Raw genomic sequence first — 23,991 nt, 5'->3', positions numbered from 1 at the left:
AAAGAGAAGCAGAAGAGATGGGATACACAGAGATTTATTAGGAGGCATAGTTTTACACTCTTCAGAGCTCCCACCCACCTCACAGCATCCCCACGAAGTGTGTGATTTGGCACACAGCATGGCTGCCCCAGTGTTACCTGTATCTGTCCTTCTCCTTCCCTGTAGCCTCCAGGCCTCTACTGCCTGGATGTTGGACTCGGGAGTGATTGAGGCCACTCCAATTCATCTTCTTGTCCTGCTGGGAGCCTAGGCGCCCCAGCTCAGGCCTCGTCTTATGAGTACAGTGTCTACACTGGACATGAACAGGCCATAGACGTCACGGCAGGTGAAGCCCATCCCCTGAGGGTGAGAGTCTCTCAGGGGAAGTGCCTGTTCTGTGTGTCCATCCTTCAGGGATTCCATGCTGGACCACCATAAAAGACATAGGTCAGGGTTTTGTGACGCATGACTCGATGTGTTTCAGAAAATCCGGGAGATGGAAGGCAAGCTGGAGCTGCAGAGGCGTCAGCTGAAGGAGCTAGAGGAAAAGGTAGGTGGACCAGAGTGCTGAGACTCCAGGCCCGAGATGCAGGCAGATCGCTGCCCATTCAGCGTTACAGCCCAGGCTTCCAAAGAGCCCAAGGCCCCCACAGGCAGATGCTGGGGCCACAGGGTCGGGAATCCATTTCAGTGTCTGGGCGAGGGTCTTCAGAAAAGACTGAAGAGGTGAGCCATTCTAAAACAATGTAGCCCAGTCATCAAGACCCAGGTCAGTGAGAGACCCAGACTTAAAAACAGGGTAGACACCTGCTGAGGAATGGAACCCAGGGTTGTTCTCTAGCCCCCCATGCATACTCATACGCATGAACACACCTACACATGTGGACCCACATACACAAACATGCACACACACATACATGTCAACGCAAAGTAAATAAGAGAACGAATGAATGAATCGATTATGCCTTACACTCAGGCAAAAATATAAACAGCAAGAGTCTGGGGGAATAGTCAAACGGTATAACATTTGCTTAGCAAGTCTTGAGCTCAAAATATTAGCATACAAGCTGGGTGTGATGGGGCGTGCCTTCGATCACAGAGTTTAGGAGGCTGACGTAGGGGATCATGAGTTCAAGGTCCCCATCTCAGGAAACCATCCTTCCTTGAAATTAATATTATGGGTATTTATATACACTCGAAGAATGTGAGTATATATGTAAAACGTCAGTCCTATTAAACAAACCCTTTCAATAATGCAGGTTATATTCCCATTTTTTATTTGTCCATATTGTAGTCCCACCTCCGAGAATACACCCAGTACAGTACCTGGCATGGGCACTGTGAGAATGAATGAATGAATGAATGAATGAATGAATGAATGAATAGCAGTCCCTGAGTCTTAGGCCTTTTCACTGGGACAGAGGGGCATCGTGATAATGCATTAGTATCTGCATTTATATTTGCATTAAAGTTCTTTTTTGCTGCTCCTTTTCACCTCTATTTGTGAATGTATGCATGCTTGTGTGTTAGCGAGGTGTGTGTTTGTATGTATGCATGTGAGATGTATAAGTATGCATGTGTGTGGGCATGTGTGTGAGGTGTATGTGTTGGATGAGAGTGCCTGTGTGCACACACAGAAGCCAGTAGAGCGTGTCTGGTATTCTTCTCGGGTCTCTGGCTGAACCTGGAGCTTGAGATTTTTCTACTAGGCTGCATCTAACAGGCCCCAGCAATCTTTCCGACTGCCACTCCATCAGTGCCGGGATTACAGGCATGGGTGGGATGAGAGACACAGAGGCAACTGACTTAGAACAGGGCAGGCAACCACATGCCATGACTGAAGTAAGCCAAACCACGCTATGGTGCCAGTCCAGGTCTGGCACTTACCAACTGGCCAGATGTGAGGACAGTGGACATGTCAAATGTGTGCTTGGTGAAGCTAGAGGACAAACACAGCATCACAGACTAAGCAGAATTCCTGGGAGAAAACATACACGCGATAGCAGAGGAACACACAGATGCCCTCAGCTGTTCAGTCACGACTGCAGGCGTCACACAGCACAACAGTAGATATATCAAAAGCCGTGCCTATCAGCCTGAAGAGATGGCTCAGTGGCTTGGGCAGTTCACAAATACGGTAACCATAGCTCCATGGGGATCTGATGCCCTCTTCTAGCTTATGTGGTCACTGCACTCATGTGTACACACACACATAAACAATAGTGTCCAACAACAACAACAACAAAAACTACTCCCAGACCCAGTTTAACTCTGGGAAGTGGTAGAGTGAGTTGTTTGAGACAAGCCCTTTTGCTGAAAAAAATGTAAAAATGAATCCTCTCGAGGCTGGGCATGGTTGTGGTTCACACCTGTAATCCCAGTAGTTAAGAGGCAGTCAAGAGGACTACAAATTCAAGGCCAGCCTGAGCTGCAAATTAGGACTTTTAAGAGTCTTTGCTTAAGATTTTGGAAAGCATCCACAGGAGTGAAAAATGGTGGACCAATATCCAGAAAGGGGGGAACCGGGAGACAAACACTTGCACTCATCCCAGAAGAGACAGCCAGGGTTCTGTGGATGCTGGTAGCCACCCTGTGCTGCTGACCTAGGCAGACTGAAAGGCTAGTTGAAGACCACACAGGCAAGGTGGCTTTACTATGATCTTTGCTACTTCCTGTGACAACATCTCCTGACTGTCTATCCCTTGAGGACAGGTAGAACTTCACTCATCCCTTTCTCCGAGGCAGAAAGTGGGGTGGCCTTAGACAAGTCTGGGGAGAAGTTGTATGCATAGCTTATGTCAAAGAAAGGCAGTAGTTGCCCTTATATCTGTGGGGTGGTGAGGACACCCATGGGGAGAGGCACGGGCCTTCTGGGTCAGCCTACTTTTTGAGGTAAGGCTAGAGTGCCTGAGAAGACCCTGTCTGGATCCTAAAGGAGGATATGCGAAAGCCCAGAAAGAAAGACAAAGGCCACTTCTGGGCTGAAACATGCCAGGCCACCTTGTAGGAAAGGAACTTGACTGTCCAGGGACAGCAGGGACAAGCCACTGGAAGTTACCAGACAGCAGTTTGAGGCTCCTCATCAGCGGGGCAGCCTTCCTGGTGGTTGTCAAATACTAAGTAGTGGATGGGGGAGAGAAAGAGAAAACACTTCTTGAGACTCCTTGTGGAATGGATATATTCTTGAGAAGCTAAATTCAAACAGGGCAATCACCAGTCTCGTCCTGTATGGAGTTCTGGGTTCATCCTTCGCTGTGTCTGCAGGGGGCACCAGAGGTCCGTGTCCAGGCCATAGCTACCTGGGTTTTCCCATCAGTTCCAACTGGGAAACCCTTTGAGTAGCTGTGCTAGGTCCCAGAGTTCCATCTGGCAGGTGCCCAGCCCCCCTCAATCCTCCAGGACTGTTGAGAAGTCCTAAGGGGAATGGCAGGTCGATCCAACTGAGAATCCCTTGGCTCCGTGGCTGGGCTCAGGGTAGCCTGAGATCCTGGGGCTGTAAGTAGACGGCTTCTTACTGCTTTGAGACAAGACTCTTTGCCTCTCTGGGTGGCAGCAAGGACTCCATTAGCAGACAGTGGAGGGGTAGGGGGAGGTTGGGGAAGATGAACTCTGTCTGACTTTCCATCCATAGGCACCTTGAGGGTCATAGATAGATGTAACAACTGTACAAACATGGCCACAGGGGATGTCACCCATTAAAATGTTGAAAATGGGGAGTCGGGAAATGCCTCAGTCAGTGAAGTGCTTGCTTTGCGAACATTCCCAGTGCTTGATCCCTTAACTGTGCTTGATGAGTTCCCACCACTCACAGCAAGAGCAGTGCTGGTGAGGTGGGGCACGGTTAGAAACCCAGTGCTGGTGAGGTAGAGACAAGGCAGTTTGGGGACTCTCAGTCAGAGGGTTTGGTGTAACTGGTGACTTCCAGGTCAGTGAGATCCTGTCTCAAAAACCCGAAGAGGACAGTGGCTAAGGAATGAACTTTGAGCGTGTCCTCTGCCCTACGCTCATGCATGCACACCTGTAACATGTGTGCCAACCCTCACACAACACATGTACATATACACAGATAGTAACGTCAGAAATCTGGCTGACCGGGTGCACTGGCTATGCCTCGTGGGGAAGCACCTGGTTGTCTCTTGGACTGTTTTTCTGGTCTCTTAGACTTTCTCAGAGCGGATTTGTGGACCGCTCTGTCTCCATTTTCCCAGGGGGATATGCCCAGGCCAAACACACAGCAGGAATGGCTGAGGGTGTTCACAGGCCTAACTGTTACCTGTAGGTCCTCCCAGTCCCTCCCTGCATGTGATCATGAGAAACTCTGGTGCCATCAACGGTGACTCATGATCTTTCTCTCCTACCATAGCCAGTCTTATTCACAATCCACTGAATGGTCTCACTAAACCCTCCTCCTCCTGAGCCTCAGTTTCCCCATGTAGAACGTGAAGTATACTGGGTTTAGAGGGACCCCTCACAGCTCTTGATCCTAAGATTGGATAGAAGAAAGTGTTGATGTTATTTGGATTTTCACTTTTCTCTACAAACAACATAGGAAGCTATGACCTTGTTCGGTGAGGATTTTTTTTTTTTTTTAATTCCCAAGTGATGGTCATATATGCTTCCTCTAAAGACTACTGATTCTGTTTAAACAGGGCAAGTCACAAGCAGATTAAGAAAAAAAAATGTTCTTTTGAACTAAATCATCTGTCTTTTCTGGTTTTGTGAGGTTATTTTTTTCCCCAGCAACATTTTTCTAAAGTCGACCGGTAAAAGGCACACGGTGTTTTAAATATTAACAGATCTCTCGCAAGGGTCAGCGTCAGGAAGGATTGCTTGTCTGCAGGTCCTTCCCCTGTGCGGCCTTACCTGTATCCCTCAAAGTCTCTGACAGGGCATAGATCTCATCCAGCAGCCTGGATTGGTGGGATACCTGGTAAACGTGTAGGGATACCCCACTGAGCACTGGAGGGGGCAATCAGCACTTCCTATTGGCAGCCCTCCGCGCCTCTCTCTGCTGCCCCTAGTGTCATAGTAAGATACTGTCGCTGGATTCCATGTCACATCTCACATCTTTTTTTCTTTTTTCTTTCCTTTTTTCCCCCCTTTTCTTTTCTCTTCCTGTTTTCTTTTGGTCTTATGTTATAGTTTTTGTTCCTTTTTTTGTTTTTCTCACTAGCATTCATTCTGTGGCCTTGAAGACTCCCATGCGCCGAGAACTCGGGTGTGTATCCTTTCCTTCCTATTGGCTGAGGCAAAGCTGGTTGAGAGGGGAGATTGACTCCCCTCTGGCTGTGCTGCTCCTTGGGAGATGAGGATCCTTGAAAGCAACCTTGTTCTGGATTCTTCCACTTCGTCTCCTCAGGGGCTGTGTGGTTCCTGGGTCCTTGGGGTCCTGCTCTAGAGGCACATGGTGAGGATTACTGAGAAACAGAGGTCCATGTCATTTCATCCACTGAGTTTCTGTCCCATTCTCAAAGCCATCTCCAGTCTGGCGTAGTTCCTGCTCTGTGCATATCTCCTGTCAGGTCCAAAGCAAATGACCTTCAGGGTAGAGAATCAGGAGACTGACAAACCAGTGGCTCATGAGGCCAGCTCCTGAATGAGACTGCACAGTGTCCAGGGAACAGACGTCCCTGACTTCTCACCTCTGGATCTCAATCTGCACACCCAGATATGATGCCCTACTCTAATCAGAGACCCAAAGAATGAAGGCATCCCAGGATCGGGTCCTACCCTAGCTGTTGGTCCCTTGTGTCCAAGCACTTAGCTTTCAGTCTTTCTATACTTTCCTGGTGCTAAGTGCCCATACTCAGGCTGGTATCTGCCAGGGCCTCTGAATTTTGGAGTCTTGACTGTCAATCTAGCCTAGTCTGAGCATCCTTGAACTCCAGGATACCCCTGAGACCTACTAGATCCCTAGATGGACCCCCAATGTCCTTAGCGATGTCCCTGACTATGACACTAGCTTACAAGGGCTTAAGTTAGGTACCTTCTATTCCCCATTGCCTGGGACATATCCAGGCATGTGATGTTTGGTCATTGCATACATAGAGAATAAAGGGTTATCCTGGCGTCTGGGAGACAGCTCACACCATGTTCCATTGATGAAGTTCTGGGGCTATCCAAATCCTGCTCCCTTTTTCTGGGTTTTTGAGGAGGTTCTTTGAACAACTATCAAGAGAGATCAGGATGGTGTGGGCTTGAAGATCTACCAGGGCCCCCTTCACTCTTATTAACCTTTGATTTTTGTTTCACTTCAAATAATCTATTAATCTTACAGGCTAGACAACGAATTTCTGGAATCACCCGAGTCCCCGTGGTGCCCCATCCTCACTCAAACCAAAATCCAACAGTGCAACAAAGCTATTCAAAATCCGGAGCCTGAACACAGAACTTATGCACAATTGACAGTCACTTGAAGGGGAGGCCTGGGGACCTGGCCAGCCTCTGCTGTGGAATTCTGCAGGACAATGGCAAGCCTCCCCAGTATCCCCACTGTGACGTCTCCAAGAGCCAAGGGCAAAGGTGGATCTGGATGGCAGAAATTTAAGTGCAATTAGTGGAAACCCAGGACATGGGAGCTGCTGCCTTGGGGAATAGGCACAGGCCCTGTGTCCATGCTGTGTGTCTCCCTGAAGGCATTACATGTGCCTAGATGGACTCAGACAGCCCCTCTGCCCTGTGTACATAAATCTCCATGGACTGAGTGTGTTCTTCTGGATTCTGTCTGTCAGAGTAACCAACGAAACCTCTGAGGCCATGCACAGCTGGACTTGCAGCTGGTGACCAGCAAGGGAGAGTTAGAGTCGCCAACGTGGGGAACCCTGTGCATTGTAGACTTCTGAGAAAAGCTGAAGGTTCTGACACTCACATAGGTGTGACACTGCATAAGTCCCAGAACATGGCTGTGCCCCAGACCAGGGAAGAGCGAGGACTGAGAAAACAGACCTAAGCTATCTGTTGTAATGTGTAGGGGCATCCTGAAAAGGGGCTCGGGCTGGTAGTGCAGTACCCAGAGGCTCTGAGTTCCGAGGTCTGAAGCCATGGGCACCCTTTACCATAGAAAGCCTTCACTTCCCAGGATACTTGGTGGAGAGCAGAGTCTTCTCCTCGGGTGTTGGAGCCTCCCAGAGCACAGGGGGTAGCGCAGGGGTGGTGTACCCTAAGTTCACTGAGAACTAGATGCTGGAAGTTGACTTCCAGAGGAAATTTCCCAAGAAGTAATTTTGGGATGCTCCTGTCAATCTGGAGCAGGTAGGGCACCTCCAAAAGGTATCTGCCTATGTGGCTATACTCTTTCAAACTCGGGGTGGAGAGAATGTTAGCCCTCAGGTTGACAGTGTGGAAAAGGATGTGGAGGAGTCTGTGGTGAGTCGAGAGGGGACGTGGCAGCAGCAGCCACTTGAAGCCTCTTGCTGTGTAGTTACAGGACCAAGTGGGTAGCGCCATGACTTCCTGGAAGCAAGCAGAATGATTAGAGTTCAGATCAGGCCCATTAAGGGAACTATGGAGCAGGGACCTGACATTGGAGGGAAGCCAGGTCCAAAGACAGAGATGCAAAGACAGAGCTCTGAACAGAAGAGGGGCTGTCCAGACAGGAGGTCGTGCCAGCAGATATGACGTCTCCAGCTTGAAGCAAACACGGCAGGATGGCTCAGAAGTGTTGACTCTCTGCTGAATTCTGAGTTCCCCAACACCCATGACCCACAAGCCCAGCCTCTGCGACTTACCAATACCTAGTGGCTTAATTAAATCCCAAGGAACCTATCCTTGACAACAGACATCTGAGTCCTTGAGTAGCAGGAGTATGGGCACCAGTCAGGAAATTGGAAAATATGTCTGCTTTCTCTGATAGGAGATGCAGGGGGGCACTATTCAACTGGCTTCTGTAGACAGTCATCCTGGGGCATCCCAGAGGGTCAAGGAGAAGCCCACCACTCTGTCCCCACAACCATCTGTCTAGAATCTCTGCAGGCTATGCTGGAGAGTGGTCCTTGTACCTTCTGTCCCTACCTACTGTGAGAGAGAGGGCAGCCTCCCTGTCTGCCTGGCTTTTTCACTCAACACCTTATGTGACAGTGGCCTTAACTCTGCAGTCAGACTTGTCTGGGCACTCCCAGCTCAGTCATTTCCCTGCTGCAGACAGTGTCCTTGTGACTCCGAGGGACACAATGGACAGATCCCAGGCCATGCCTGGTGGAAGAACTTCTGTGACCACAGCGGGATGGGTGGACCTGCATCATTCCACAGGCCCTCTGACATCCCAACAGCGGCCGGCAGGAACAAGGATCTGAGACTCTCATGGAGTGGTCTTCCCAGGAATATCCACGTTGCTCAGTTGGGGCCAGCGTCCACTCCCTTCTACCCCCAGGAAGCCACTCTGGCCTGAGAATGCAGCTCACACAGACAGGTGTGCAAGCTTCCAGAGTCCCTTTCAAGACCCAGAATCCCTTGTCCTTATCTTAGGCATTGCTGTGAGAGCCCCTACTGGGAGGCAGAGTCTCAGAGCTCTTGCCACCGAATGCCTGTGTAGTTTTCAGGGGAGCAGAGCTACTAAGTCAACCTCCAAAGCCAAGGCTACACTCTTCTGTAGACAGGAAGGCAGGTAGAATTTTTCTTGACTCTTCTTCCAGACTCGCTAGGAGGATGAGGTCCATAACTCAGCCTATGAAGTCTTCAAACATGAGGTTTCACTTCTGTAGCCCAGTAAGCCAGTGGCATGTGATCTTGAGCAGGAAGAGAAGCTGAGGAATCAAGGCTAGGCTGTCATTGCTGCAGCCTGTAGGGGCTGAGTGGGGAGGCCAGGGCTGGGGTAGGTGACTGGATGAGCTGAGGACTTGGGGGGCTTGAGCTTTAAAAACGAGGGTACCCCTAAGGCCGAAAGACCTATGTCCTACCAGGTCCTCTTCACTTTGCTTGATCTATAGCTGGTCATGGGGTAGTTCTCAGTCAATGTCTCCTGCTTAGCACAGTGTAGAGTCCCACCCCCATCCATGTGCTGTGCAGAAAGCTGGGCCTGTGTCCTAGCTCAGTTCCACACGGAGTCCATCCAGCCTGAGACCCTCCCAGTTGCTTCCTACCCTGGCTAGGCAGGGACTACATGCTCTGGCATGCTTGAGGTCCCTAACCAAGGTCATGTTCCCTGAAGAGGTGTAGCCTGCTTCCTCCTTGTCTTTCTTCCCGAAGGTCAGGTTTATATGGCTGCTGTTTCCTTTGGATTTGCTAGCCGGGTGGCCACCAGGGTCCTGGCATTCCCAGTACCATACAAATGGGTTGCTTTTCTATTTCTCATGCTTGGCCTCAGCTTGTTAAGGAAGCCCCAAATTGGCACTTTGGTGTCTTTTTCCTCTACCAAATTGTCAACAACAACAACAAACAAACAAACAAAAACCCCCAAACACACCAAAACAAACCAACCAATCAAACACCCCCCCAAAAACCAAAAACCTCCTAGGGATTTCTGCAGACCCCAAAATGTGTCTGGAGCCCTATTCTGGTAGAAGGAGTAGGGTTTCCAAGGCTGAACCTGCCCCTTCCCCTCCTTATTCATTCACTTCAAGGCCAAGGTTTTAAGCTGGGTGCTATGATCATGGCCCGTGTCCTTTCTGTGACTATCTCTCAATCATGTCTCCTAAGGCATCATCGGTCTCTGTCCTTATAGCCACTCTTGAGGGCTGTCTCTCAAGGAAAACTGGTGGCCCCAGGCTCAGGCCTCTACCCAGCATCCATTTCTCTTCAATCTTCCCAGCTCTACCTTCTTTCCCCTCTGTCTTGGTGAGTCACCAGGAAGAGCCCGCTGCCTTCAGCTGACAGTCATCTTCCCATGGCCGGTAGCCTCTTGTGACCAGTATTCCTGGGGCTCACATGCTAGGTACTTGGGGAATCCTACCCATGGTAGGGGAAAGAACTATTTATTGTGTGTGGTGTCAGTTTGCAAGGTGTCCAGTACACTGCAGCAGTTAAGCAGGAAGTCTGGTCACAATCCAGACAGCTGACAGTGGACAGGAAGAGTCACCATGCCAGTATTTAGCCTGAGGATGTGCTGGGCTCTCTGAGCAAGCTGTGTGAATTCATTCATGTGTTCTCTCACAGACACAGTGTCTGGAGTTCCTTTTATGAGACACTCAGTAATTTGTCCAGATTCATACCCGGGACAGGACTCAAACCCGAGGAGTAAGGCCCAGCACCTATGATCTGAGTTGATCTTCTGTCCCTTTAAGGCCAGTGTTTCACTTGGCCAATTCTACCTGCCCCAACTCGGCTGCAGCTCTTCACAACCCCTGTATCCCCAGAGATCTACTGTTGGGAACTCTGAAGGCCTCTCTACAAAGGTAGAAAGGGGAGCCACTGACATGACTTCATTGTTGAAGAGCGCAGAGCCAGAGTGAGGTACATCCCAAGCAACCCAGAGGGGTACCTACAGGACGCTCGGGGTGGGCTATACATGATTTCTAGACAAATCCCACTGGGCCCTAAGACCATAGCTGCTTCTTTCCCAGGATGGGTCACCCCAAGTTCCTCCACTGGTAAGCTGGGTAACTCTCTGACTTCATTAGGTGAGTTTATACAAAGAGCTACAGTAAATGTCTGTCTTTATGGCAAGAGGCAATTGTACTGGGAAGGCTGGGAAATGGGGAGAGAGTGAATGCACGGCCGTGTGCAGAGGTGGGGGAGTGGGAGATACAGTTTCCTTTGGGTCCCGGGGTCATTACTTCAGAAATGGACACATTTGCGTGCTCTGAAGACAACGTGCTAAGAAACCTCTCCCTTTATTTTCTTGGGACGCAGACCCTCTTATTTTATAGTACTGTTCTGTTACCTCTCTGCCTGGTCCTGTGTGGTTGATGACCTCAGGTTTTTTTTTCCCTGTAGATCCTTTGATGTTGCCTTAGACCAGCCATCTCCTTGGTTCTGAATGGCTGTGACTGCCCCATGCTAACAGTGAGATGTCCGAGACCCTGAGTACCTGTGCGAGTGTGAGCCCTTCTGTGTGTCATGTGGCCAGCCACTCCTATCCTATTGGCTGTGGCCTGGTGCTTGTCCCCACTCCAAAGATCTCTGCTTACATCTGCCTGCTGCTCCCTCCCTGCCATTCCTGCTTTTCTCATCCTCCGGATCCCTTCCCCCACCCTGAGCTCCAGGACACTTGTTTTCTGCTACCCAAAGGCCAGTTTCATTCCACACTGGATCTCGCAGCTCCTGGGCTACACCATGCATTCTCAGTGTAGAGTCAGACCAGGCTGTTCCTTCCCATCTGTAGGGTTTGGACAGGCGCTTCCGCCTTCTGAGGTCTTTTGATTTTGCCATCTCTAAAATGGGCACAAGGATGCCTCCCTCATAGGGTCACCAGGACAACTGGATGAGGTAGGTTGGAGAGACCTCTCGGTTTGGCATTTATTTCCCACCTTCTTTGCCTGGCAGACTCTAGGTCCTTGGTATGTATGTGCTATACTCAGACAGCAGCATGGAACCTCATTTGTTATGGTTGGGAACGAGCTTTGTTTGCTTTGGAGAACCTGATGGTACTCCCTGGAAGCCATCCTTTTCCTCTTTATGTGCATTGCTAAGCATTTAATTCCCGGTGGCTGGTCTGAGCCTCGTTCTAGCTTTGCTGTGTTCTAGCAGGTCAGCTTGTAAACTGAGATCCTCGTTCGTATTGCATGACGTTTGTATGGATGAAACCCAAGCTACCCACTCATGAATAATCCACCTGTCCTTGTTCTCCTCAAAGGACTTTTTTCCCCCCGGGACAATCCAAAGGCACGATAGCCACCTCAGAATTTCCAGAAAGTTCATGTTGTAGACTCGTTCCATTTTTATTAAGTCTGGGCCAGTGAAATGTTTCTGGGATGGAGCCAACAGCCCAGAGACGGACTGAGAAAAGCTTCAGCTACGTCATCAGAGCTCCCAGCATCGATGGCTCTGACGGGATAAATGTGGATGTGAAGATTGACACCTGCTGGGTCTTCCGAGATGTGGAGGAGAGGGACAAGGAGCAGGGGTGCCTTCTGGAAACTGCCAGCAGCCTGGACCTGGACACGGGGTTGCTCAGGGAGCAGCTAGAATCCTCAGAGCGGAAGCTGTTGGCAGCTGTGGACAAGCATGTGATATCAGAGTCGGGGCTGAGGAACAGGTGGGTGTAACCCTGTGAGCACTCTTGTGTTGGGAGAGGGCGGCGTAGATGAATTCCCCTCGGCACACGGTCCTCTGAACCCTGTCTCCAGCTGAGGTCCCAGGCTCACCAGAGGTGTGGACCCAGCCCCAAAGGGTCATCTGCCCGCACTTCTGTCTGTGCTTGATCACCATCTGCTGGTCCAGTCAATGGCAAGCACCTGTGGTGAGGGGGAAGGCGAGAAGCCCAGTCTTCCCAGGTCTTCCCCTCACCTCCGTTCTGTTATGTCTGTGCCCAGATGATACATGCCTCTCTTCTTTGTGGGCCCATCTTCTGCTGTGTGGCTTGGCCCAAACCTTGGTCACATGTTTCCCCTGGGTAGTCCCTGAGCTCCAGGAACAGAAGTGACTCCAGAGTTGTTGAACTAGCTGTCTGTCATCTCTGTCTGGCCTCCCAGCAGCTCCTCCATTATCTTGGTACAGGATTCCTCTCCCCCAGCTGTTTCTCTCTGCCGAGCTTCTCCTATGGGCTCTGCTGCCTGGTGGGTTCAACACAGACCCAGAATGGCCATTTGAATCTAGGGCTTTCCCCAAACCCTATCCTCTTCAACTTTTTCCTAATGCCACCTGCTCTCCCTTTTCTCCCATCCCCACCTCATTTTCCTCTCGTCCACTCCCCTCTCCTCCTGTCTTCCCTTCCTTTAGTGTGCTGGGGTTGGAACTCAAGGCCTTGCATATCCTAGAACAGCATTGTGCTGCCTGGTCACATCCAAGACCCCCTCCCTCCGTCCCTCCCTCCGTCCTTCCCTCCCTGCTTCCTTCCTCTCAAGAGGCAGTTTCCATGGTCAGCTGGCTGTATTGTTATAGGCCTGTGACAAGGTGGGAACATCCTGAGTGATGGGTTGGGTAGAGGAACTCTGTTCTCCTCGTGGTGCCCAGAAGGAGTGACAGTGGGTGTTTCTTGAGTCTGTGTGTGCTAGTTATGTTTTCTGTCACTGTGAGCAGACACTCAGGTAATTAATGAGAGGAGCACAGGTTCATTGTGGCTCATAGCGGATTTCAGTCTGTGTCGTGCATTCATTGATTTGGACGCATTGTCAGGTGGGATGCCTTGGCAGAGGCCCCTCTGCAGCTGACTCTCTCGAGGCCTGTGACGTATAGAATGTTATTGCTTCTATTGCCTCCTTTCCCAGATGAGAGAACTATAGAGGCAGGGACAAGAAGAGCTGTAGTGTCTAAACTAGGAATGCAGTGCCCACTAGGAATGCAGACGCCCGGCTGACTTCCTGGTGGGTCTGGTCCACTAGGAAACAGTGAGTAGCTGGGAGTACACACTGGACTTGCTGCAGCCACAGAGTTAATGTGCAGGGCTGGTGAGATACCCTACTGGGCTATGGTGCTTGCCACCAAGCGTGATGATACGAGTTCAATTCTTGGGACCCTCATGGTGGAAGGGCAAAATCAACCCCATAAAATTGTCACCTGACTACACACAAAATTAAAATAATTAGGTGTTAACATGACAAAGGTATTTATTATTATTATTATTATTATTATTATTATTATTGAAATAGAGCTGGGTGAGGAGGCTCATACCTGAAGTCCCACTGCTTAGGAGCCTGAGCCAAGAGGATTGCTGTGACTCATGGGCCAGCCTGGTCTACAGAGTCAACTCTTGTCTGAAACAAAAAAAGAAGCTAATTAACTGATTAAAAGAAATGAATCAAACATAAAAATAACACAGCTGAATTGTTAGAAAATGGATTGGAAAGAAACAGCCCACTCCCATCTTGACAAACTATGCTTCGCAGTCATTTCTGACCTAATGTAGCAACGTCACCCTCGGCACTTGTGGCCCTCTTGCCCTGAGTCAGACCTAAGTGCTCACCAGATGTTCACAGATGTTCTGCCTTTGTTATGAAGGAGACACCAAGGCCGGGGATGGTGTGTCACTATGCCTATGCTTCCCTTAGGGCAGCAAGACTTGATTCCAGGTACCCAGGAGTCTAGCCTGTGGCCACTGTGGGCCCATATATTCACGGCAGAGCCTCTTAGATTCACAGTACTTTCTGTGGCACCATGCTGACAAACCGCATGTGATTATTTTAGTCAGAAAAAAAAATAAATCTCTTACCCTTTTCATGGTCCCAAGTGTACAGTGTTCCTGTGCTGCTGTGACAAACAGCACAAACTTGGCACCTTTTCTTGGGGGTAGCATAGTGGGATTGGAGACAGGACTTCACATAACCTATGCTGGCCTTAGTCTCTCACTATAGCTGTGGACGGCCTTGAACTCTTGATCCTTTTGCTCCAGGATGCTGAGATTGTAGGCATGCATCCATGATTTTTGGTGGCTTAAAAACAGCCTAAAGAGATGGCTCAGTCTGGGAAGTGCCTGTTGTAGCAACACTAGGACCTGAGTTTAGAGCCTGCACATGCAAATAAAAGCCAGGGGCAAGGGTGGCACACACTATAGCCATAGTGCTGTGTCAGAGGAGGATCAGTGGAGCTCACTGGCCAGCGGACACAACCAGTGAGTTTCTCACTCTGGAGGAGGCTCTGTTTCAAAATAAATAAATAAAAAGTAGAGGGTGGTTGAGGAAGACACCTCATGTCCACCTATGGCCTCACACATGCATGCATCTGCACTCACATAGTGTTTCTAAAGCAGACAGACAGACAGACAGACAGATAGACAGACAGACAGACAACCAAACAACAGGAACCCAGGTGTGGTTGATTAATAGCTCTGGAGGCTGGAAATTAGGGTTCAGGCTTAGCTCAAGTTGTTAGTAGGGTCACACCCAGATACCTTTATAACTCTGACTCTTAGCTGGTTGGTCCTTGTTCCTCAGCTAAGCACTCCTCCTCGACTCCTAGCTCACCTCTGAGCTGCAGTAATCAAGGTCCTTTTGTGGCGCCGTGGCTTTCTTCTCCACAGTCAGCTCTACCCAGGCCCCCTTCCGACTGGCTGGAGACCAGGTGGTGGTCAGGAGGCATCGCCTCCCACAGACTTGACTTGGCCTGCCCTGCAGCTGAAGTGTGGGATTGGAGTACACACGAAGGGTGACGTCCTTCCTATGGGGACCAGGATCTGGGTGTATCTGGGGCATAGCTCAGCCACTGCACTGAGCTGATTAAGTCAGAAGCGGACTGTCTCCTGAGGTTGCTCCCCAAAATAAAGAGAATGGCTTATTTTTTCCTTTTTGACTTTCAGCAAATCTCAAAAGCAGTGAGAAGGTACCAGTTCCCCTCCTCACTGATTAACTTGAGAGAACCTGTCCAGGAGGGATAGACAGACCTCCCTGAAGAGAGGAAACCATTGGGCAGGTCTTAAATAGTAAGACCATTCTCCTTCGTCTTAACAAAATCCTGTGTGCAAAGTACAGCTACCTGTGTCTTACAGATGAAAATCTGAGGGTCATAGAGGTAAACTAATCCAGTTAGGCCTCTGTGGCAGTAAAGACAGAGCCTGCTGCTCCCAGTGGATCAGGGTCTGAGATGGAGAAGGTCACTGGTTGGTCTTGGGTAAAGGAGAAAGCATGGGTAACGGTGGTAGATAAAGGGATATCTCTGGCCAACATTACCTAGCATGGAGGCAAGGCTATCTCTGAACAGGAGAAAGAAACTTCTCATCTGGAGGTTCTTCTGGTGAGGGCATTGCTTTGACTTCCCTTCGAGTGTCCCCAGCATCCTACTTGTGGCACCTCCTCTATTTGCAGTCAGAGTTTGTCCCCTCCTGGCTGGGCACAGCCTCTAGAGTCTCACTGTGCAGCACAGAGCCCTGCATGGCTCAGCTGCTCCCCGATCCTGCTGACAGGATCTGCTGTCAGACCTCCAGGCTGCTCCCAGCATCTCATGTGGAAGTGCAAGCCACACAAAGACGTGACCACGGTTTCTGTTTTTAATCACAGAAACATTTTGATCCTCAGCCACTTCCTTAGAAGATATTTGTAAGTTTGGAGCCAGAATGGGAGGCAACAGTGAGTAGGGTTAAAAGTCAGCCTGGAACCCACGATGCTGAGTGACCCCAGGAAATAGTCGCCTCTCAGGTCCTTGGTTTTCTCCTGTGTGAAATATATGACCTGGAGGCTGATGTCAAAAAAAATAAAAAATAAAAAATAAAAGCTCCCGACTGATCGGCCTCCACTCAATGTCTCTTGGTCTTCATATAGGGCTGAGAAACACATAAGGTTGAATTTTGTGACAAGTAATATTGATATGTGTATACACACATGTATGTAGCATGGTTATCCATGCAACACCCATCTGCATCCATGCAGAGGCCCAGATAGGACATGCGCTTGTCTTCCTCCATAACTCTCCACCCAGTCGCCTGGAAGCTCACATTTGGCTAGGCATGCTGACCAATAAACCCCTAAGGTCTGTCCGGCTCTGTCCCCAGTGCTGGAGTTACAGGCATGGCTTTTCTGTGGGTGCTGGGGATTTGAACGGAGGTCCTCATGCTCACCGAACGAGTGCTCTTATGCACTAAGCTATTTCCCCAGCCCTTTGAGGTAGAACAGAGACTCTCTAGTATAGCTGGGTTTGGTGGCTCACTGGCCATCCAAGCACTGGGGAAGTGGGAAGAGAATGGCTATGACTTTGAGACCGGTCTGGGCTACAGAGCTCGAGCCCATTGTGGGTGGTTTACAATGAAATCTTTACACCAGCAGCTGAACAAGACTGGTGTGGTGGGGTTCACACAGCGGCGTGGACACTCAGTCTTCACTTCGTACCCTGAGTATCTCCTGCTTCTGGTCCTGCAGGGTCCAGGAGCTGGAGCTGTCAGAGAGGAGGCTTCTCTTGAAGGTGGAACAGCTGAGGGCCTGTGTGGCCCAGGAAAGAAGTGCCACACTCCACACCCAGGAGCAGCTGCAGGCCCTGCAGGGGACACTGGTTAGCCAGGTTCGTAGCCCATCCACTGCCCAGTGCCTGGTCATGTGATCACCCTGGGCCTCAGTTTCTCTATCTGACCTCTCCCTGCCTGCCTCCCAGGCCTCCTGAGGAAGCGTGGGCGTTGGTACCTTTCTCATGCCTGGATCCCTGAGGAGAAGAGTTGGTCAGTGTAGGTCTCTGTCTTCAAATTGCTGTTTGCAGGTAGGGACAGAGGAAGATGAGAACCTGGTCTTGGGTGGAGGAGGGACTTGGGTGTGTTGTGAAAAAGACTCTTCAGGCGACAGAACTTCCCAGACCTTGCTAGGAATGGTATTTGGAGGGTGGGAACGAGGCAGACCAACACACTGCTGTGAAAGGCCAGGAAAAGTCGTGTGTGCAGGGAGGGAAACTACAGCAGAACTCCAGAGGGGTCTCTGCAGAAATGGGGTCCAGCGACGGAAGCCCAAGGAAGACAGGAACGCTTTGGGGATTAGGGAAGCAGAGCACAGTAGAAGACCCCACCAAGAAGGGAGTGCTTAGAGGCCATGCTATGGAGGCAAACCCTAGTTCTGTTGCTGAATTGGCTGTGTGACACTGGACAAGTGACACACCCCCTGGGTCTGTTCCCTCATATGTAAAATGGGACTACGTTAAACCCACCTCTTAGGTGGCTGTATGAGCTTAATGAACAGATACACGTAGAACGCTCAGAGAAGTGGGCATCTTAATAATGTTACCTGCACTGGCCATTCTTATCCATTGTAAGAAACCTTCCAGGGGCAGGTGATGCAGGCCATATTGAGGAAGGAATATACAGCAGATGGGCCCACACCTCTGCAATAGGTACCCAATGATGCCTGGGCACCCAGCTTCCAGGTTTCAGGGATTACTCTTTAAAGCATAGCTTAGGGGTTTGTCTAAGGGTTTTACTGCTGTGAGGAGAAACCATGACCAAGGCAACTCTTATAAGGACAACATTTAATTGGGGTTGGCTTACAGGTTCAGGGGTTCAGTCCATTATCATCAAGGCAGGAACATGGCAGCATCCAGGCAGGCATGGTGCAGGAGGAGCTGAGAGTTCTACATCTTCATTTGAAGGCTGCTAGCAGAATACTGACTTCCAGGCAGCCAGGGTGAAGGTCTTAAACCCATGTCCACAGTGACACACCTACTCCAACAAGGCCACACCTCCTAATAGTGCCACTCCCTGGGCCAAACATACCCAAACCACTACAGGGTTTTAAGATTGCAGGGTGCAGCACATCGAGGGGACGTGAACTCAACATGAACAGGCAAGGCGCACACTAAAGGGCATGCTGTTTCTTGAGTCTTGTTCAGCTGCGTGTGTGTGCGTGTGTGTGTGTGTGTGTGTGTGTGTGTGTGTGTGTGTGCGTGTGTGTGTGTGTGTGTGTGTGACATATGTGATGGTCCTGTGTGTTTCTGACAGCGGGAAGCCATGGGACAACCAGGATACATGACATGGTATTCACCAACACAAAAATGTAGGGTGGAAAAGTTCAGCTCAGCTCAACTCAGATTTTGGGTACCAGGGGGCCAGCCACGAGTCACTTTCACCTTTCCCTGACCCCTGGAGGCGAATAGGGTTAAATTGGACCCTTGGCTCATATGTCCTTAGCCTCTCAACCCCAGGGGAGTCTTCATAGAAGCAAGGTACAGGCTGGGCCATGTGGTTCCTCTGAGGAGACCCTGTAAGGGTGTTTTGAACCTTGTTCTCTGTACAGCTTGAATTCAGCTTGTCCCACGGGAGTCAGGGACAGTATAAGGAGATGCTTAGAGTATGGCAGAAGACGAAGGGTAAGGGTGACACTCAAGCCACTAATTGCATTAGTAGGATAAGGGGTGTTGGCGAGCCCAGGGAGCTATAGGCCCCTTTCACATGTTTCTCCGTTGTCATTACTGTCTTGACAAACACAACTGCACTCAGACAGACCTGCCAAGAAGCCCCTTTACAGATCCAGTGGTTTGGTCAGGATCACATGTGGTCCAGCTGCAGCAGCATAGCCCCCAAACTTAACTTCTAGTTTTTATGGTTTTGGTGGAGATTTTGGAATGTGGGAGTCAGTATTCCAGGGGTGTGTGAGCAGACTTTTGACGTTTTATAAAATGCTTCTGATCTGTCACCCATGGCAGCTTTGCTCTGGTCATATTCCCAGGAGGCAAATTGGCCTCACTTCTGCAGAGAACTCTGATCATCCTGAGAGGTGTTAAAGGTCCACCCAACCATGCCATGGATCCCAAGGCACCCAGACCCATACAGGCACCCATTACAGAATTCATACCATCGTAAAAGCCAGGAAGACCCAGAAACTCAACTCCAGTTATTGTTCCCTCCCCACACCCAATCAATAAACTACCCCACGAAGCCAGCCTGGACTGGTCTCGCCAAATTCTTTCACCTGCAGGCTCTCTGGCAGCCCAGGGAAGCAGCTAGCTGGTAAGAGAAAGCTTACCACAGAGGCAGTGTTTGCTTGGGTAGATTGTGAAATCAAGGACTCCTGTGTTTTGGGTTGGTGTTGCACCGTGGTCCAGCTCACTGTGTGTGGTAGGGAGAGGGCTAGGTGTCAGAATAGGGAGGTGTTCCCTGCTCAGCAAGATGGCTGAAGAGACAGAGGGGGGAAAAAGCTCTTGAGTTGGACACAAGGCTCCCATGTTGTGCTCCAGAGCTGGCTGCAAGAATTTTAGCTGTCCCATTATATAGGTAGCTTCTGAATGTGTGGTGGGGCTAATGACAGTGCTATTCCAGTGGGGGATGGGACTGGGTTATTCATACTTGTGAGCAGCTGTTGAGGCCTACTGGCCCCTGCTCAGCTCACATCACTGAGAGCTCTGGAAAGTTCTGTGGTGTTTGGAAATCACCATTGAGACTGAGCAATTCCAGAGACCCTCTGCAGGGTACTTCCCCTCCAACCCACACACACTCTTCCACAAACTTACAGAACTCATGGAGATTTGGGGCTATGACTAGGGTGAGGTAAAGGTGACTCTTGGCTGCAGTGTCAGTAAACTCAGTAATCAGCATAACTTTAAAATTTGGTTTATTGATTCTGTGCGTGCACATACATGTGCCACAGTGGCGGTTAGAGCCCAACTTGTATAGGTTTTTTCCTACCACATGGAGGTCCTGGGGACCCAACTTGGGTCTTCAGGTTTGGTGGCAAGTGACATTAACCTCTGAGCCATCTTTGGTCCCAACGTAATATTTTAATGAATATCAAAATGTGTTAGGAAGAGAAATCAAGGCGTGTGCCTGGGGCTCCCTGACGTCCCCATCGCCGCAACTCCTAGGTGCGGGAGGCAGAGAGTTCGATCAGACGGCAACGGTGGCTGCAGGAGCGGCTGCAGCGCAAGGACGAGGCGCTGGCACGGCAGGCGGCGGCCCTGAAGCGTTGCGGGCGGGTGCAGCGGCAGCAGCTGGGCCTGGTGCGGGAGCAGGAACGCGTTCTGCGTGTGCAGGTGCAGCGACTGGAGCGCGATGTGCGGCGCCTGGGTCGAGCTGCGGGCCTCCTGCTGGCTCAGCTGCATGCGGCAGACTCGTCGCCCGGTACCAGGAGCTCTGGATCGCAGTTTCTGGCCGGTTCCCTGGGTGACACGGAGGTCATAGAGCTGAGCGCGCTGCGAGCCAGGGCGGAGCTCGCAGAGCGAGAGCGAGCGAAAGCGGTGCGCAGGCTGCGAGAGCACAGCGCCACCGAGCGGCAGCTGCGAGAGCAGCTGGAGGAACTGCGCTGCTGCGTGTATGGGCTGACGTTGTCAGAGATAGGCCTGCACAGTCAGGTAGAGGAGCTCGCCCACCAAAACCGGCGCCTGCGGGCCCAGCTGGGGCACAGTAGCCCGGTAAGTGGCCGGAACTCAGGACAGGAATGATCGTTTGTCCTCCTCTGACTTCTGTTCAGCCACTTGATTAAGGTCGTTTACCCAGCATCGGGTCATTACTTAGCTGAATCAGAGGCCCGTTCATTCTTCGCATACTCAGTCTCTGGCCCCACCATCCATACACCCGAGGTCGCCATTGCCCATCAATACATTTGCCTCATTACCCATATGGCCAGCCATTTGGTGTCTATCCACTTGTCCTTGCACTTGAAGACCCCCATGTCCAATTGAACTGTACCCCACCGGCAACCTTGGCGTTCTTCCCCTCACCCCCTGTTAAGGGTTTGAATGTGCAATGCATCCCCCTCCCCCAGGCTCATGTGTTTGAGTCCTTGGTCAGAGCTATTGGATCTATTTGGGGAGGCTGTGGAACCCTTAGGTGTTCAATCTGAAGCCTTTGGGATGCATTCATTCTCCCTGGAATAGGTATGCACATGGCCCAACACAAAACCCAAGACTTAAAACACAGTGAGCTTTTCAAAAAATAACAGTTGTGAACTTGGTAGTGAGGACCTCAGAGTCATAATGGCATGCCTGCTAGGAGGGGCCTGGATGGAGAAGGTGGATTGCTGAGGTGACTTGAGGTTCTAGTCCAAGGCTTCTGCCTGCTGGAGCTTCCTAAGCCCTTCCAGTTGTGAGGAAGCAGAATCCAAGTTCCTTCCCAAGCTGCTCCCAGCCCCATGCCTTCCTTGCCATCACTGTGGTCTCTGCATGAAGAGGCAGAATAAACCCTTCATCCTTAAGGTTGTTTCGCCCAGGTATTTGATCACACTGGGGAAGAATCAGTGCACCCCGGACCCCAACACTAGTCTAGCCTTTCACACCCAGTTCAAGGTCAGGGCACTCAGTGTCCGAGACCTGGTTTATAGGTAGTGCCTGGTGGCCTTTGAGTCCTCACAGGGTGGAAGGGGCATGTGCCTCTTTAGTGGGAGAGATGATGCCACCCATGAGGGGTTCTGTTCCTACTTAATCACCTGCTAACAGTATTGCCTTGGTGATTAGATTTCAACACAGGAATTTGGGGGCAGAACATACATTTGGGCAGAGGCAGCCATCTGTCTACTGTCACCTGTGTTTCTTTGTCCCCCCCCCCCCCCCCATTCACCTGTATCTTCCCCATCTGTCCACTCATCCAGCCAGTTGCCAGGCAGCCAGTTGCCTCTCGTGCCCTTCACGGTCCCAACCCCCTCCCTGTTCATCCATCTATTTGACACTGATTGGATCCTGATAGTGTGCAAGCCATGTGAGTCTCAACCATGAGCATAGGTTCCCTATGGCTTCTCCCCCCAGGGCACTCACTGCCACCCCCTATTGGTCATTTCATGCAATGAGTAACTTCCTCTCCTCCTGGGCTGTGAACATCCCAGGGCAGGTCCAGCATCCAAGGAGCTTTATAGCTTCCACTCCCAGTGGCAGCACATGAGGTCCAGGGACTGCAGAGGAAAGAGCGCTAGGGTTTGGGCCTTCTCTGTTCTCCTCATTCTCCTTTAAACTCGGATATGTTTCTTAAGCTGGGGAGAGAAGGCCGGGCAGTTATTTCCTCTTTACTTGACAGAAGAGTAAACATCTTCATTTAACGTCTTCCTGCCACGTGCCAGATGTATTCAAAGCTTCCTTTCAAAGCTGTGGAGACAGGGACAGCTGTTCTTAGCACCCTTGTTCCACAGAGAGGAAGCAAAGGCTCAGGGCCTTACCTGTATCTTACCTGTTGCCATAGAGCTGTTGAGAGACAGACCTGGAAGTTGGTTCCTATTAGACATGGCATCATGGTGGGTGGCCCCAGCTGCATTAGCCCTGTACCCATAAAGCCAGAGTGAACTCAGTTCCTTTAGAGAAGAGGGAACTTTCGGGAGGGAAGAGGATCAAGACTTTAAGCTACATAGCAAGTTCGAGGCCAACCTGAGTGGGTTCTCCCACCAACAAAAAACACAACAAAACCAGACAGACAACACAAGCCAACGGGGGTTGCTTATCTAACCATTCAAATACGTCTTTTAATTGGACCGTGGAATGCTCAAGTTCTCCAGATAATGGCTTGTCCCTTGCCTGGGCGAGCTTACCAATGGCGTCAGTGTTTGCATTGCTTTGTCTCCCACCGGTCCCTGTGTGCTTCTTGTTCATCTTAAGAGGAAAACAGAGTGTACACTCACCACCGCTTGTGATTCTGAAAATAAATGATGCGTACACGGAACTTGTCACTTAGAATCTTTTCTGTGATGCCGTAAATACACTTTCCTTTAGGCAGTTGGCCTGAGGCTTTATTCTCGCATCTTGCCATTACATTACCCTGAGTGCTGGGGTTCACTGATCCTCTGAGAAGAGGAACAGGTTCCTAGATGCCTGGCAGGGTCTTGCTGTTTTTTTGTCCATTTCCTGTTCCCCCCTTCAACCCGTCCTGCATCAAGGGTTGCTCCCACCAAGCTGATGGAGAAACCGCCTAGGGAGGAAAAGTGATTTGGCCACAGCCGCCAAGTAGCATCTCGACCGGAAGGGAGTCATGCCTCTGGATCAGGGGCCAGAGTTAGTAGCTTTGGGGGGCTTTGGGCTTTTCAGTGGCTGGATCCTGTAGGATCTGTTCTCTTAGCCAGAGAGCCATCATTGGTCACAAGCATCCATGATCTCAGTGTTGCATGTTCTCTCTTCAGAAGGCCCTGTGCCCCAAGTTGCTGCATCTCACCAGGGCTTCAACTGTCAAAGCTGACAGATGTCTCTGGTAGGTTCCCTAAAAACAGTGGTCCCCATACTATGTGGAGCAGAGGAAAAAGAAAACGGGCTGCTATTAGGAACCTGTGGGACATGCGACAGTGCTTGGTAGGGGGAGGGTCCCATGCTGAAGGGAGGGGGTACTCCTATGAGGAACTGTAGGGAGCTCCCTCTTAGGGGACAGCAGTGATCCAGCCTGGCCAGGATGGCCTTAGGCTGGTTGCTAAACTTCTGTGTCTCAGCATTCTTATCGTGAGATGGGGTTGACACCTATGGACTGTGGAACTCAGTGAGTGAGCCACCCAGTAAGGAAATGACCACCAGAAGCCACTTGCTTCAGTGGTAGGGAGTGTCTTCATGTGGCTATACTTCTTCGAGGAACAGAGATGGGCGAACAAGAGGTTTGGAGAGAGTATGATTGGGCCTATGTGC

General features: G+C 50.5%; 2 protein-coding genes across 36 annotated transcripts in view; both read left to right on the top strand.

Annotated features, from left to right (window-relative positions):
- Positions 1 to 7,753, top strand: part of Jakmip1 (janus kinase and microtubule interacting protein 1) — a 120,594-nt gene extending 112,841 nt beyond the window's left edge. For 20 of the 33 annotated variants that reach the window (XM_087583125.1, XM_087583123.1, XM_087583117.1 and 17 more), the window contains 3 exons: positions 464 to 529; positions 5,153 to 5,197; positions 6,257 to 7,753. In XM_087583125.1, the coding sequence (XP_087439251.1) occupies positions 464 to 529; positions 5,153 to 5,197; positions 6,257 to 6,361 (216 nt within the window). In that variant the 3' untranslated portion in view covers positions 6,362 to 7,753. 33 annotated transcript variants of the gene reach the window in all.
- Positions 6,386 to 23,991, top strand: part of C14h4orf50 (similar to human chromosome 4 open reading frame 50) — an 86,498-nt gene continuing 68,892 nt past the window's right edge. Inside the window, exons 1-4 of one of the 3 annotated variants that reach the window (XM_087582115.1) lie at positions 6,386 to 8,386; positions 11,708 to 12,109; positions 16,857 to 16,995; positions 20,272 to 20,817. In XM_087582115.1, coding sequence (XP_087438241.1) covers positions 11,826 to 12,109; positions 16,857 to 16,995; positions 20,272 to 20,817 — 969 coding nt within the window. In that variant the 5' untranslated portion in view covers positions 6,386 to 8,386; positions 11,708 to 11,825. 3 annotated transcript variants of the gene reach the window in all.

The sequence above is a fragment of the Rattus norvegicus genome, chromosome 14 (assembly GCF_021556685.1).
Source record: "Rattus norvegicus strain SHRSP/BbbUtx chromosome 14, alternate assembly SHRSP_T2T, whole genome shotgun sequence".
Lineage (NCBI taxonomy): Eukaryota > Metazoa > Chordata > Mammalia > Rodentia > Muridae > Rattus > Rattus norvegicus.
The sequence above is the reverse complement of the archived record's forward strand: the minus strand, read 5'-3'. Positions and strand labels throughout refer to the sequence as shown.